General features: G+C 53.5%; 5 protein-coding genes across 5 annotated transcripts; all 5 read right to left on the bottom strand.

The window, feature by feature from the left end:
* Positions 1-131: 131 nt before the first annotated feature.
* On the bottom strand, positions 132-2,233 carry HMPREF1541_04624 (uncharacterized protein; the record flags this gene model as incomplete). Its single annotated transcript, XM_008718968.1, has 9 exons — positions 132-406; positions 463-617; positions 679-872; positions 927-1,311; positions 1,365-1,548; positions 1,601-1,820; positions 1,872-1,969; positions 2,020-2,123; positions 2,193-2,233. The coding sequence occupies 9 exons, from the start codon at positions 2,231-2,233 to the stop codon at positions 132-134; spliced, it is 1,656 nt and encodes a 551-aa protein (XP_008717190.1).
* Positions 2,234-4,177: 1,944 nt separating this feature from the next.
* HMPREF1541_04623 (uncharacterized protein) lies at positions 4,178-4,762 on the bottom strand (the record flags this gene model as incomplete). The annotated part of the gene is made up of 2 exons (XM_008718967.1): positions 4,178-4,524; positions 4,582-4,762. The coding sequence occupies 2 exons, from the start codon at positions 4,760-4,762 to the stop codon at positions 4,178-4,180; spliced, it is 528 nt and encodes a 175-aa protein (XP_008717189.1).
* Positions 4,763-6,253: 1,491 nt separating this feature from the next.
* On the bottom strand, positions 6,254-6,696 carry HMPREF1541_04622 (uncharacterized protein; the record flags this gene model as incomplete). The annotated part of the gene is made up of 2 exons (XM_008718966.1): positions 6,254-6,476; positions 6,536-6,696. 2 exons carry the CDS (start codon positions 6,694-6,696, stop codon positions 6,254-6,256), a joined length of 384 nt encoding a protein of 127 aa, XP_008717188.1.
* A 761-nt stretch (positions 6,697-7,457) lies between these two features.
* On the bottom strand, positions 7,458-7,969 carry HMPREF1541_04621 (uncharacterized protein; the record flags this gene model as incomplete). Its single annotated transcript, XM_008718965.1, has 2 exons — positions 7,458-7,794; positions 7,842-7,969. 2 exons carry the CDS (start codon positions 7,967-7,969, stop codon positions 7,458-7,460), a joined length of 465 nt encoding a protein of 154 aa, XP_008717187.1.
* Positions 7,970-9,749: 1,780 nt separating this feature from the next.
* Positions 9,750-10,658, bottom strand: HMPREF1541_04620 (uncharacterized protein; the record flags this gene model as incomplete). The annotated part of the gene is made up of 2 exons (XM_008718964.1): positions 9,750-10,528; positions 10,577-10,658. 2 exons carry the CDS (start codon positions 10,656-10,658, stop codon positions 9,750-9,752), a joined length of 861 nt encoding a protein of 286 aa, XP_008717186.1.
* Positions 10,659-15,312: the final 4,654 nt, after the last annotated feature.

Here is a 15,312-nt window from a genome sequence, read left to right as displayed (position 1 = left end):
ATTGTATTGATAGCCATCATTCCTCTTCGCAATCCAACGTAAGCTTGTCTGGCCAGGTTGAATTTGGAGCTCGGGATCAAGGGAGCAATCCAGGCCATGAGGCCGACTGACTCCCCCTTCCCATCGACGCCTCAAGCAGACACGTGCTCTTTCGCAAACTTCTTTCCGTCACCTTCATTTTCACTGCTTTCGTCTTGAGCGGCCGATATATCCGCAGCTTCTCCATGGAAGGCGTCCCCCAAAAAGGGAGTTTCCTGTCCCAGCCCATCAGGTGCGAAGAAATGGCTGCAAGCCCAGAAAACGACGAAGCTAATGGCAACGCCGATGATGAATGTGAGGTGATAGAGGCGGACCCAGCCATTTTCGACAGAAGCGCCGGTAGTGTTCACAGTTTCGACCAGACCGGCTGCGGCAGTATGTTAGCCGGAGGCAATAATGAAGGCAGGAAACAGTGCGACTTACGCAGTAGAGGCCAAACTCCGGCTACAAAAGCAACGACCGCTCGCCAGTTGAGGCCACCACTGAACCAATAGATGGCAGCGCGGTCACTGGTATACAAATCGTTGAGCTTCAGCTTTGCACGGCGGACGACATGATAGTCAGCTAACAAGATACCACTGTTCAATAGCTTGTTTAGACGGCTTATACATCTTCGATAGGGTAATAAGGAGCACTCACGTAGCAGGAGCCATGAAAACTCCAAAGCCGCTAAGAACCTTGAGAAATTTGTCCGCCGTATTCAATAACTGCCATGGCTGCGTGGCGATGCCGATAATAGCCATGATGTAGCTGCCGCGAATGATATTGATGTACCTTGGACAGAGGCCTGCCATGTCCATGCCGGTAGACACGGAGTTCAGAACCACGGAAATCTGCAACAAGGTCAGTGACCATGCTTTGTAGCCGATATTTGGGAGGTCCCATACCGCAAGCTGCGAGCTTACCAACCCTATGCTCGCAAAGAATACGCCAGCTCTTACCCTGGAGCTGGAGTCGTAATGCTCCTGTACCTCCGCGAGTAGGTAAATTGGATTCCAAAGAATGTCGCCGCCCAGTACATCCCGGGCCGCACTCGTGACAATGATGCCGATGGTAGCAGTCACGGAAATCGTGATTGGCGCTGCGACCAGTTGGGAAAGCGTCGGTGCGAATCTGCGGTTGGCATAACGAGTCCAGTCAGATTGTCCTAAGGTTCCTGCACCCCAGGCACCTAGGATTGCAGTGATGCCAAACATGAATGCCCAGCCCACATCATCGCCAGTACTAGTCTCGTAGAACATGGTACCTGGTCCTCCGGCATTGTGAACAGCCCTTTTGATGGTCAGCCACCGGGATCAGGCAGACAGTGTTTGAAGTCCACCTACCAAATGAGTATACCGAAACAAGAGCCTGCAAAGAGCACAAAAGAGATCGCGAATGGTATCTGCAGGCGCTCTGGTGGCACCAGCACGAGTGGCACAAAAACAATCATCCATATCAACAAGCCAATGAAGTCGTTAGTCAGGAGATGCGAGCTCTCGCTGAAATAGTTCTTCATGTGCGCGAAGCCTTACGGTCATCAGATATCATGTTCGCTCATCCGAGCCTGGCAGCCACTTACCTGGAATAATGGCTCCCCAGAGCACTCTTGTGGCCTGTCCTCCCCAAAAAGCTTGCATACCAAACCACATGCAGGCGACAAAGACGCGGAGGATGACTGGAAAATAACTTCCACGCATGCCCCAAGAAGACCGAGACGCGACGGTGAAACCGATGTGGTGGACTTCGCCCATCCAGCCACAGGCCACCGCCAGGAGGCCAGTGAGGACGCCTCCTACGATCTAAACCAAATGTGAGTCACTCACGAACGCTCCGTTGTAAGATGGACATACCACGACGCCAATCGCTTGTGGGGGCGTAAGGCCGAAGGCCAGGAGCGTGCTACCCGTCGACCAGGCGGATATACAGGATCCTGACACGGTCCAGTATCCTGTGGTTCGTGAGTCAAAGCTCCAAGTAGATATTGCTTCGTTGCCCTACCGAAATAGCCCCAGACGCCGAAAGTTCGTCTCTCGGGCGGCATGGGAATCAGATCGCGGTTGCACCACGTGGTATTCTCATAGTACGAGTCATGATCTTTGGGCCTTTGGGCGACAAATGTCAGTACTGATCGTAGGCCGAGGTGGACCGTTCCAATCGGGCGGCTCACTCACACTTGCAGCCGCTGCTTGAGATGATCCCAATTGCGGCCCATAACGATTGGTCCACCTTCCGGTAGCCGAGTAGAGGAGAGTTGGAGTCCTAGAGATGGCACAAGAGCTCACAAACCCACCGAACTCTATATCTTTTCCTAATGGTATTGATGGCCCTGGTGACACAGACACTTTTGTGTGACTTGAAGCAGGTCGGGCGCAACCCCTTGAAAGTGCCATCGAGCCTCGGTTGCGGTGCCAATGTTGCGTTATCGAAGGATGATCGGACAAGTCCTAGTCGGCGCGATACGCACCGAGCCATGCTTTAGGCCGACCATAGCATCAGCATTGAGGAGTTGATAGGTCGAATAAACGACAAAAGAGGAGTTGGCCGATAGGATAGTAAGTCCACTGATCGACGCAGGGATTACGCCGCGATTGGCACCCACAGGTGCGCCGCTGCAGGGAACCTGACTCCGCAGTGGATCAAGAGTCTGGGCGACCTTGAGGACTGCGCGTCATTCAACTTCCAAGGAAAGATGTTCGGGCCCTGATGAAGATAGCATTGAAATCAGTGATATGATCGACCGTTGACTCGAAGTCTTTCAGCCCCAATGTCTGGTGTTGTGGGAAGGATTAAGTAAGTATAGAAGTATTTCGAGGCGGTCCCAACTGCAGAAACCGGCAGCATCCTCTGCACTTATACCCATGCTCTGTACAACCTCAGACCTTTCCCGAACCTTCATCTTGCGACTGCTGGTATCTGATCTTCACGGTTTCCCTGTTCACGAAATCCACGTCGTCGGCTTCGTCCTCGATTTGGCGACCCTTCCCGGCAGCATCGACAACATTATGTACCCACTGCATCTCCCTACAATACATGACACCATTACTGTCTGCCAGTTGTCCTCCGCCAGACTGCCTTTGCTTTGAACCCTATGGATGATATGGTGTGAACTGGGCATATTCCCGAAGACGCGGATGCTCCACTCAAGATACTGGTGAACCTCCTCAACCGTGACCCCGGCCGGTCGCCACATGCTCAAGCACGGCCGCAGGCTCATCGACGTACGCTCATGCGAGGGCATCGCATGGACAACCAGCGAGCTTGGCCTTTGAACCCCGCTACGACGCGGTCTTGGAGGGTCTGTGTGAGGAAGCATCTTGGCATGTGCCTGCGAGCGAATGTAGACGCGACGGCGTTCGCGGTACAATTCTTTCCGGGGATTTCAGAGAAGGCGGGTTCGCAGCCGAATAAAGTGAGCTTTATGCCAGGTGGATTGGAGAGGATCATGGACAACGGACTCGCCCTGTTGTGGGACGGTTTGACGGGTGATCGTGCGGACAACAGGAACGAGGATTACACGACCTGTGTGTTGGGTGGAATAGGTGCATAGAATCTGATCGTGCTGGCATGCTTGGAGATGAAGCCGGTCATGGATGTTGTTGAAATTTACTGTAATGTGGTGCTGCGTTTCTTGAAATATGCCAGTAGTGGGTGTGAAGACTGCTTGCATTCCCTGATGAGCACTAGAGTTGCCTCATGATCTCAATCAAGAGAAGACGTATAAACCTGTCGGTGAGGACCCTAAACCAGGGCTGACACTTGAACTGTATGGGTACCTTTCCTATTTCCACCTTTTATGACAAAATCCGAATTCCTTATTCTCTTGCACACAGACGAAATCGTTGCAGTTCGGAAACAATCCCTTGCTGGCTTGGCCTTTATCATTGCTTACGCTTCTCTCTGACGAAAGCCCGATCAGAGCTTCTTGCCGAACCGGTATTGCATTTATTACAGGTTTGCTTGGAAAGGTTTGCTTGGAAACGAGCGCAGATGCAGAGCTGAGACCCCAACCAGGGGCTGAGATTTACTTTCATTCTCTGTTAGAAGCAAATAGCTCCTAAATGTTCACAGATTCTACCCAGAGTTGGTTCTTCGATCCTGTAAGCATTTCAGAAGGATCCCTCGTACCAGTAGCAGTGGCTTCCGACCAGACTATGGCTCAGTCCTCGTCTCCCCCATCGTCATGGATATGAACAACATGGGCGAAAGTGGTTGGTGCAACGATTCCGGTTGTAGAAGCTTGTGAGCTCGCCTCAGCCTCCTCGGCGACCTCACTCCCGGGTGTCTTGTCCTGTTCTTTGCCCAACATTGCACTAACCGCCCGTGTACTCAGATCCTCGAGATACTGTCCATATTGGCCCGCGATATTGTCGAACTCGGGCAGAAGCTTCGACTGTCTCTTGCCAGGGAGCTTCCTGGGAATGTTGCGAGCAGTCTTCGCTCTCTTCCTTGGTGGGCTGGTAGTGTTGGGGGCGGGGCGTTTGGTCTCGGTCTCCCGATCGGGCTCTACGTTTAAACGTGTCAGTGTGATGTAGGCGTCAGAACATGGTCTTGGATGCTCACCTTCGACCTTGGTGGGGGCGGTCTTCTTCTTGTTGTAGGCGCGTTTGGCCTTCGGCTTGGTCGCATCGGGCTCGGCCTTTACGACGGGAGGTTCAGGCATGGTCAATAGAGTGGACTGATCGAAGTCGGGGACAGATTTTGTGGCCTCCACGTTCTCCCCAGTCAACTTGAAGCCGTGCATGTCGCAGAGTGACTTCAAGCGTTGTCTCCTTGCGATAAGGTCAGTATGTTGTTTTGCACGGGTGGCAGGTGAATGAGATTACACAGCGCTTTGGTTGTGAAGACCTAACGTTGTTGACATAGAGTCGAAGCCTGGCTTAAACTCCGAATGGGATATGAGGCGGAGTAGGAAGTCGGCTTGCTTGCGCTCAGACATGGCTTCCACCCTACCGTAAATGGCTTTGATGGACCGTGCGACGGGAGAGAGATCTAGACTGCTTCCCCGTAGATACTTTGCGTCAGGTAGCGTGAAATAGGGATTCTTAGGAGGGGCGAACAAGTCCATTGGCAGTGGTTTTGAGAGGAAGAGATGATGAAGCTAGAGGTCAGAGTATAAGATGAAGTGAGAAGTCCCGAGGAAGAAAATGAGGTGGTGAATGCGAACTGCACAGCGACGCCAGAGGAGAGTAAGATGAGGCCGAAGTCAGGCTATAGAACCACGGTGTCTCTATTGCTACCTGCCCCTCTCTGCACAGTCGAGCATACTACTCACAGACGTTGTCTGACGCGTGGATTGTTGGAAAGTACAACCATTCGCGGGGTGTTATACCGAGAGGACCTAATCATATGTCTTCACTGACTGGGCGAGAAGACAGTCCTCGCTGGGGAAACTTGTTGCCGCGGCGAGCGCAAAGCTATTCGTGAAGGCGAGACCACACGGTACCCTGGCAGTCGCTCAGAGGAAGAGGTTGAAAACTCCGTGGGACCTGTTATCGCAGCGTTCGGTCTTTCCCAGAAAGAGGTACGAAGGCGATGCCGTACCGACATACGTATCTGGCGCGTCCATAGACGTCGCTGGGAATTGCGGCTCATCTACCGCGAGCTTCGAAACGGCAAGTTTGACGTCTTTGCACCGGCACTCAATCCAAGAAGAGACCTTCCGGCTCTCTGCGAGTTTTTCTTTTGGTGGCTTCCAGCAGAGGGCTAGCCCAAGGAATACGGCGAAGGGCTGAAACGGACATTATTTGCGAGGCTAAAGATAGCCTTCCGGGGCGTCAGAACAGATAGCAGCGGGCAAACGACTCGTGGGAGATGGGGCAGGGTGACAAAGCATCCAGCCGAGAGCATGAAGTTTGATCACATTGCACAGACATAGAGATATCAAGGCCTTTCACATTTGGAAGTCTAGCAAACTTGAATTTACCAGGTTGCCTTGTCGCCTCGCCGCCTCACGCTAATACCCAAAACCGTTAGCGCAGGCAGTGAATTGAGTCAGTCTTTTAACTTCACTACCGCGCTAAAAGTCACTCTCATCCAATGGCCGGCAGTTTTTGGAAGTGAATACGCGATCAAGATCCAATCTTCTCAGCTGTCGACTCATCTTATTGTGGCTATCTATGGTCTATCCCTGGCTCAAACCTCAATTCCCAAGATAAACCTTCTTGCATTGCTCGTAGTCTCTAGAGTAGCAGATAGCGAACTTATCATGATCTGACTACTTCCATCGGTAGCTCTACTCGTCATCATCATCGGACTCGGGCTTGGCTTTCTTGTCGATGTGCTCGTCGTCGGTGGCGGCGTCGGCGGGAGTAAAGGTGGCCTTACGCTTGCGACCCTTGGAGGAAATGATTTTGGGCTGGGCGGTGGGCTGGGCGGCGGCGTCGTCCAATGCGACGAACTTGCCCTTGACGAGCTTCATTCCCATCTTCTTGAGGATGTTCTGGAACTTGGTGCCACTTTGTGACAAGAGTCAGTATACCGATATCTGTACAGCCTGTTCTCAAGAGAAACTTACGCATTGTCAGCGCGAGCGATGCCGACAGCCGGAGCAATAGTGCGCCAGTCGGGGCTGAAACCCTCGACCGATTTGAGAACTGTGACCAAGTAGTCAATGTCGGCTTGGGAGAGGATGGCGGAGGCGCCGTTGGTAGAAGCGTCAATCTTCTTGGGGGGCATCTTGAACGAGGAGATTGATGATGAGAGTGTGCTTGATACAGGGTGTGGACAAGATCGAAGGTGGAATGAAGGTGGTGGGTGTAAGGAGGAAGGAGAGAAATTGGTTCGATGTGGGGAGGGGTTTATATAGTAGATCATTCACCCAACGAACAGGCAGCCGCAGACCCTGCAACCTCGCAACTATTCACTTGAGTATTGAATGCAAAGTGTCCACTTCGTGGCTCTAGGTATCCAACTCACTATGTGTTTCCCAGTCACAGGTCCCGAGGCAAACGTCGTGGGCTCCAATACCGGACCAAGATGGTGTCTTCCATGCTGCAGTGGCGCATCGGGGTTTCAGGAAGTCGACGAGAAGGATAGAGCATGATGTTGAACACTGCTCGACTTTTGAATTGAGTCTACTGAACTGATATCGCGAGCACGCTTCATCGTCTCTAAACACAGCTCGAATTCGACAGGATCACAGCCAACGAGGCAAAGTTCTGGACAGTTTTGTTGGATAGCAATTTGTTTCCTATGAAAAAAGCTATTTCAGAAAACTTCATTTGTAGCAGGAATGATGCTTGTTACCTAGCTTCATAGTCGTGACTTTGTGCTCTTGCAACCTGAACCAGCCTCAACCAACACTCTAGCAGTAATAGCATAATGCCAGCTTTGCCGGTACCCTGAGGCCGGCGTCTCCGTAGCGATATCTGATCAGTAGCACGGACTGATCATGTCGCATCCTGTGTGGCTGACGAAGCTAGGTCATGACTGGTTGTTCAGGAAGTACCCTCGTCCTTGCGGTCGGCAGCATTGCCATCCTCACCCTCACCCTCGCCCTTGCCCTTAATGTCAGCGTCAGCGTCATCCTTGATTTTGGACTCGTCAGCATCATTCGGATCGTCCTCGACTTTGGCCTTGGCTGGGGCGCCCTTCTTCGCACGGGGCTTCTTGACGGAAGCTTCGCTCTCAGAAGCATCAATAGCCTTAGCCTTGCGCTTTCTAGGAGTATTGACCTGAGCTGGAGCAATGGCGGCGGCGGCGGCGTCGTTACCATCGGTAGCCCAAGCAGCGCCCTCAGCCTCGAGACCTTTGATGATCGCGCGATACTTGTTGCTACATGCACGTCAGAAAGACAAGATATAAGACCAGAGGGTACTTACCTAGCACCGCCCTTACTCATACCGATCTCTGGAGCAAGCGTATCGAAGTTGACCTCGACCTTAGTCTTGGCATGCTTGATGCACGCGGCGAGGAACTGGTCGTTGGTGAGGCTGGTCTTGGGAGGCATGATGATGAGAAGGCGGAAGTATTATCGATGAGAGACTGTAGGACAAACAAGTTAGTAATGTTTGCAGAATGTCGCCTTTCTATCACAAGCGTACCTAGACTCAGAGCGCGGACCGAGATGTTGTGGTGGATAATGGGTAACGCAGAGGGTCGATGTCAACAAGAAGGTGCAAATTATCGGTCTGTGTGCTCGTGGCCACGCAGCTACCTACCTGGTGACTGAATGAGAGCCTTGGCACTGGGTAGGTGTGCTGGCAGACTACCTAGGCAGATGTCCGTATTCATTTGATACTGAAGTTAACCTGACAGCCAGGCTTCGGTAAGACATCTGTCAGCGTGCCGCTGTAGAAATGTTTCTGGCAATCTTGAAGCAACCACTGCCCGATCCATGTACTGGTAATTGTTGGACTCTTCATCGTTCCATGAGGCTTGCGCCGCTCTACTGGAAGCCACCCATACTGAACCATCTCACTGCTCAACTTCACCTGGAAATAAGTCGCCCTATGCTCCAGCATCTCGAACGTCCTTGCGTCCACAATAGCCTCATGGAGGCCGGTTAGAAGGCGAATCTCCTCGAGGCAATCACCCCATACTCCATTGTGATCATGTTGAATAGTAGCTCAGAGATAGGATTTTACCCGGTGGCGCGTCCAACATATTAGCTTACCAGAAGGCCCGCTTCAGGCTCTGACGGCCCCTGACGCTGACAATTTACAAAGATCTGGCATTGCTGCTCGCTGAACATGACCTGGGATACTTCGAAGGACTCAGCGAAGACATGTTTCTCTCGACATTGAAGCACATCGAACGTTCCGAGGCAGCCACGAGCAGCTCCAGAAGATGCAACTTCCGCACCCGTTGTTTCCAGAGCAGGCCATGCAAGTGTTCGCTAAAAGCCAGAGCTCATGAGCTGAAATCATCCACTGAATCTCGCTTCCGGCCACATAAAAGGGGGGCCAAATTTCCGACTTTGGGCAGAGCTCATCGGCTCCGCAAAGCAACATTGATTAATAAAATCGGTCATTTACGGACGAACAGCAGCAGCAATGTTTCGGGGGCGCATGGCACCAAGAAAATGGTCGCCGATCGCGCTCGCCAACATCCTCCAATCGCATGGGACCCTTCCCGCAAGGTCGGGTTGTCTCCACCAACACGACATGGTGGCCCGCTCCAGCCACACTTGATCGGCTGATGCTCGGAGGAATGCACCCGAGGATGATCTATTGGTATACGATGCGCTGGGCTCGAGGATGAGACGGCACGTTGGCCGGCAGGGCCGATTTCTCAGCTGCATTGAAGGTAACTGCTGCGGGTGACCATGAGGAAGCAGAAGCTTGTCAACGGAAATGTGCCATTTCTGGTCGCTGAGGTGCATGTTCTAAAGTTGAGCTACACGAAAAAGCACCAAAAGCGGCACGGAGGCCATCGAAGAAAGTGTTAAAATCAATGCCGCATAACGAACTTCTTCTGGCCGAAGCCGATCCCTGACCCGTGGTAAATTCGGAATACAGTATGCTCGGAAAATGCACCGCTGCTGTATGCTACTGTGACAGGACTGGAGGTCGTGAGTAAAACACCCGAACTTGTAGACAGAAAGAATAGGTCCAGCTGGCCTGTGAGGGCAATTGAGATAGTGATAAAAACAGTGTCTTTTGGATGGGTCTCTCGCTTGAACGCTACTCCTAGCTGAAGGAGATGAAAAGTCGTAACAACCTGGGGTTTGATTTCGTGCCGAAAAATGAATGCGCTGCCGTTCGTTCAGACATAGGTAAACATTGCACTCATGCAGTCTTAGGACTGTTGCCTCCCTCGCCACCGTGGCAGCCTTTCTCGTGTCGCTTCATGTTGCTGCGGACACTGAATTGCTTCCCGCAGCCTTCGTGCTTGCACTTGTAGGGCTTCTCCCCCGTATGAGAATATGTATGTATTTTCAGTGAGCTAGGCCTTGAGAACGGCTTGCTGCAGGTGGGACAAATGTACCGCTCCTGTGTTTGAGGGTACGAGGGAGGGTTGGCCGGTGGATAGTAATGATGATGCTGCCAGGTCGGGGCCATCTGAGGATCCATTGGCGGCAACCCTTGTGCGGGAAGTTGAGGCGGAAAATTGGCCGGCAAAGGTCGTTGCTGGGAAAGACCCTGCGGCGCCTGACCGGTCTCTGCTGGAGGCGTAGAAGCATTGGTTGCTCGAGCCGGGTCTCGTGGCGAAGGATCTGATCCAGTTCGCGGGTGGGCTGGAGCTGCTGACCACTGATGAGGCTCAGGTATGGGCGGATAAGAGTTAGGCTCGGGAACGGGGGGATATGCTGATCGCTGGGAGTACAGTCCAGGATTGGTGCTTGCTGTCGTTGGTGGCAGATATGGACCACGGCTTGTTGTAGAAGTCGGAGAGTGGTTCTCAGCTGGGCGCTGGAAGTTGAAGCTCGAGGCGGGTGGCAGCTCTGGTGTTGGCGGTGGACGTTTTCGTGGTGTGCCGCTGACTGAATGCCGGTCGGGACTGGTTGAGCCTTGAGAGCCAGCCGATATTCTCCTGGCCTGTTCTTTGGGCGAATTTTCGTGCTTGACTACCAACTCGTTAATGCTGCTTGGGGAGGCGAAGGCGTGAGACTTACGTTGTTCTGCTCGCTCATTCATGGCCTCGATCAAGCTAGAGATGGGAGGCAGCGAAGGCCTGGTCTGGGGTGGCTGATCCATGGCGACGGAAAGAAAGCTGCGATGAGGGTTGGTGGAGTGGTAGGAAGTTGGACTGGGGTGTGTTGGACGGATCGCTAGAGCCATAACTTGACGGAGATGTAAATTCCTATGCCATAAGGCAGACCCGGGTTATGGTGGATGCCGTAGGTCCTGACGAAGGTCTGACAGCGGCAAAGACCGGCGATGATGCCCTTAGTGGGATAGAAGAGCTAACTGTCGTGCGTACCCAGTAGAGCAGATTTGGTTGTGAATGAATAGACGGCAGGTGGATGGCAGAACCTCGGGCGGTAATGAATGGATGTACCGTTGGCCTCAAGCGAGGAGGGAGAACAGTAGTTGAGGAGAAGAAGTTGAGGATGAGGTCAGAAGGGTTCAGAAAGACCACGAGGGCGATAGAAGGAAGAGATCAGACTCGGAAACGGCAAGATGATGTGCAAAGCCGAGTGAAGATCAAAAGTGGGCAGGGCGGCGGCTGGCGAAGATCTCGCAGGATAGATTTAGACTTGCAGCCTCAAAAACGCTGAAATGTGGTCACGATCCGGGAGCGGGCCATGCGCCTGACTCAGGGTCGAAGTCAGTGTTTGCTGACGCGAGGAGAGGGGCGCCAGAAGGGGCACCGGAGGGGTCTTTTGGGAAGTGCGGGATGATGGAAGATGGTGGTAGAGTGAGGGAATAAGAACACGGGCGCGGGAAAGAAAGTGGCCCTTTCGAGCCATGATGAATGTACTCCGTACCAGTTAGTTACAAGACTATACGAGCGTGGGCTGGGCCCTCTCCATGCCCACCGCGCTTGATGCTCATGCCCATGCCCATGTCCATCTCGGCTCCTCATCGTGTGTCCACGTATTATGATTGTCACCACTGCGGCGGGTCCCGCGAGAAGGGCAAAAAGGGTAAACAGATAGTTAAGACTTTTGGATCTGCAGCTGCAGTTAGCAACGGCCCCCCCGCGAGAAGCTTTCCAGGGGAGACTAGGCAGGCTTGCAGGCTCACAGGCTGCCGGCAGGCCTGGGGGAGCCCACCTAGTCAGCCCCACGTAAGAAGGATGCGGTCGATTGGGATAGTACAACCAGGGCCGAGGAGATCTGGGTTACAGCCTGTAATTTATGCATCGCCGTTCCAGCTCGCCGTGATGCAGCCATGGGCGTGGCGCATCTTGAAGCTGCTCGGCGATCTGGTGGTGGTGAAGGCCAGTGCATTCCCGGGCACCCATTTATTCTTAGGAGCTCGGCAAGTCTACCCGCACGCGTCTGTCTTAAGCTCTTACTCAAACAGACACGGACGGGATTATCACCACCGTCCCAGGATGTCCAAGACCACGAGGAGGGGCACTTTTCGCAAGCGAGGGTTGACGACTCGAGGTCGCCTACTGACCAGGATCAGTTCCAAGACTTCAATTTTTGGACTTCGCTTAAAGAAGCCGCTGCTGGGACGAGCCCGCAGGCAGCCGCCAATAGGGGCGCTCACAACACCTCGCCTCGATCTATGGATCGACGACCCTTTCCACATTAAAAGTGGTCATCACCGTCATCCTGTTCATTCTTGGTGCAGCGCCCAGTGGCTTATCCCTGCTTGCCATGCTTGCAGATCGTCTGCCATTTTCGCTCCTCACACAACGGATCCTCGGATCGCCCCCGTCTCATCTCTGATGCTCTGCACATCCCTCGTGTCGCCTGAGCAATCATCTCGTCTGACTCGGCCAGTGGCTGCCACATATCACCAAGCAGGCATCCTGAAACCACGCCGCAGTCGCTCGACTTCCAATCCAAGCCCCAGTCTCCGTCGTGGGTAGCATCTCATCGAGCAAAAAGGCTCCTTTGCCGCACAATAATTTCTCGGGTGCGCACTGCGCATCGCTTAGTGGTACGAGGGTCCCCCTGATCGTCTGCCATACGAGACAAAGTAGCGCCTAGGCTCGGTTGCTGCATTGCAGTACTCCGTAACTCCCCCCTAGGGGAGGGCCTGAAGTGCTACACCCGAGCGCCACAACACTAAACGCTGCTGCAGCTCTGACCAACTGCACGTGGCGGCTAACGGCATCGATGAACACACTTGAGGTGCCCCTAGCGCATCCCCGGGCATCCTTACTTTTGTTTAACGAGAGACAGACCCTTTTTGGCGTTGCTACCTGCCACCTTTTGCTCCGCAAAGACGATGGACTGTCACTTCGCTCTCCATGAGGTACGGATATAGCGACAGTTCCCACACACCCAACATTCTGTGTACGTACAAAGCTCTAGCTGCTTTGGGCGACACGCAGCTTCCATGCATCTGGATTTACTCCATGCGGCTGGCTGAAAAGTTGAAGCGTTAGTTCTCCACGCGCTCTTGCATTCTCCAAGCTATTGCACTCTTGGGCCCTGACAGGCTGCCACCGCTTCATCCTTAGCCCGCACCAAGGGCACGTAGAAAGGCATTGCCCCACATGGTCATGAACGCCTCTCGTTGTATCGGACTTGCGTTTTGACCACTACTGTGGCCGTGCCTCTAACCGATGCTAATTCCGCGCGAGATCGGCACAATACGACCTCGGGTCTTGCCTCCACTATCCGCGAGCATACTCCGTACACAGTACGAGTATACGGTAGCTCAGCAACTGGCACAGCTCTTCGCAGCACTTCACAAAACAACAGTAGTGCTACGTACGTACTCTGTACCTGGCCACGTTGCAAGACACCTCGCTTATCAGAGCGGCTACTGTTTTGGTTGCGGAAACCGCCTGTGAATAGTCTCACCTGCCAGCACGCGGTAGCCCATAGGTCCGAGCGCCGATAATTTAACAGCCGAGGCATACGTTTGTCTGAGAGCAACCATAATCACCTTTACCGGGCGCAACATGACAAACCTTTCCTCTCGCATATTCGTTAATTCGCGGTATCATGATATGAGAAACAAAAGGACAGCACGGAGGGGAGAAGCCCCATCGGGCGAGCATAAGAAAGTGCCACAAGGATGAACGGCGCAGCTTGCCGCCATGCCCGCTGCATCCGTGAAAATCAGCCGCCCAGTCCTGGAAAGTCGAAACGGCAGAGATGGGGCTACGAGTCGATCACTTCTAGAAGCAGCCACATTCTGCCGCATGCGGTGAGAGGTCGCGAGCGCGGACAGATTTTCGTTCCAACTCACCACGACTTAACCGTTCTCGGGGCTCGCGGTTATCCCACTGCCACGTGGTGCCAGGGTGTCTGCAACACAGACCAGCCTCTGATCACCATCGGCATCTGCCAGCCGGCTGCATCATTGCTGACTCTCCTGACCCATTACTGCACGGCTGACGACTCGATGGTCAAATTACAAGTGCTTCTTGGGCCAACGCAAGAAAGAAGTAGTGACACAAATGCCTTGAAAACACCCCCGTGGCCCAAAACGCATATTCTGATTTGAAACATGACCCGACGATTTGGCAAAGGCTGCAGCTTGTAAAGCAGACCAACGCACGACGTTCTGCCTACTAGTCTCCGAAGCACAACAATCTGCCAACCGGGAGTGCAGGGCACGATAGAGTCTTTTGTGGCTGGGAACCCAGAATACGCCACCAACACCACCCGTGACACATCCCACGGAATCTCGGAGCCACGCCAATGGATCAGACACTTGGGAAATTTTGGTGCCTGCCATACGGAGTAGATAGCCATGTACGGAGCATGCTGAGACGTCTTACCGAAGCTCCTTGCTTTGGCTCAGGATATGACAGATTTAGTGCAGCTCTCACCGCTCCAGCATTGGCTCCGGGCGACATGCATGTTGCTTTTCATTCCTGGGCCCCTTGTTCGACCATCTACGTCGATGAACCTAGAAGGTGTCCCCACAAGGTTACAGCTTCGAGCCTTCAATTCTCCATGGAGTCGGGAGCATTGGCGCGCCACTTAAGGTTTGATCCAAACATCGCTATCCATCGGCGTCGCCGTGATGGCTGCATTTTCGGTGCGATTGAACAACAGTATTTCCTTAACTCACTCGTACACTACCTGCCGCATTTGGCTCGGCATGATTCGACATCTGTCACATTGATACGAAGTTCACGTAGTGCCACGTGGGCGATATGCAAGCCTCTGCGCTCTCGCACAGAAACTGTCCCGAGGGGCTGGAACCGAACGGACAGCATCACGCACGTCTACGAGTATCGACCCACCTGAGACAGCAGACCGCTTCGTCGCGGCGCCTGCTGCCTGTCTGAAAGCTTCAGACTCAGTTTGCGGTGTTAGTGTCTTCGGTCGTCGCTGTCGTTGCGCAGGATCGCACCAGGTACTCTCAAGGCGTCTTGCGGACGATGGAGAATTCTTATTTTACTTTTGATGCCCGGCGACCTCCTGGAGCACCCGGGGGCAAGCAGACGCTCCCTTGCGGCCTGCTCGGGAGCACTATACGAGCCGCGGCGCGGTCTGAGCGTTGGCTTCCACAACAGGCGGAGAGCCCCGCGCGAATTATACTTTCCGTACCCTCGGAGATCGCAAGGACAATACTCGGAACCAGCATCACCATGCAGCAGATTTCATGCTTACTTGCCCGAGGTCGACCACAAGCAAATAAGGAGCCTTGTGATGCGCCTCGTGTCAATACCACCCGATGGGTGTATTGATTCGGTTTACGAGTCGTCGGGTCTGTCCTACCCCATTCAACAGCGCGACACAGTATTGCTGGCTAGAACAGGGCT

This window comes from Cyphellophora europaea (assembly GCF_000365145.1).
Source record: "Cyphellophora europaea CBS 101466 unplaced genomic scaffold supercont1.4, whole genome shotgun sequence".
Classification (NCBI taxonomy): Eukaryota; Fungi; Ascomycota; class Eurotiomycetes; order Chaetothyriales; family Cyphellophoraceae; genus Cyphellophora; species Cyphellophora europaea.
This window is presented reverse-complemented; position numbering and strand designations above follow the sequence as displayed.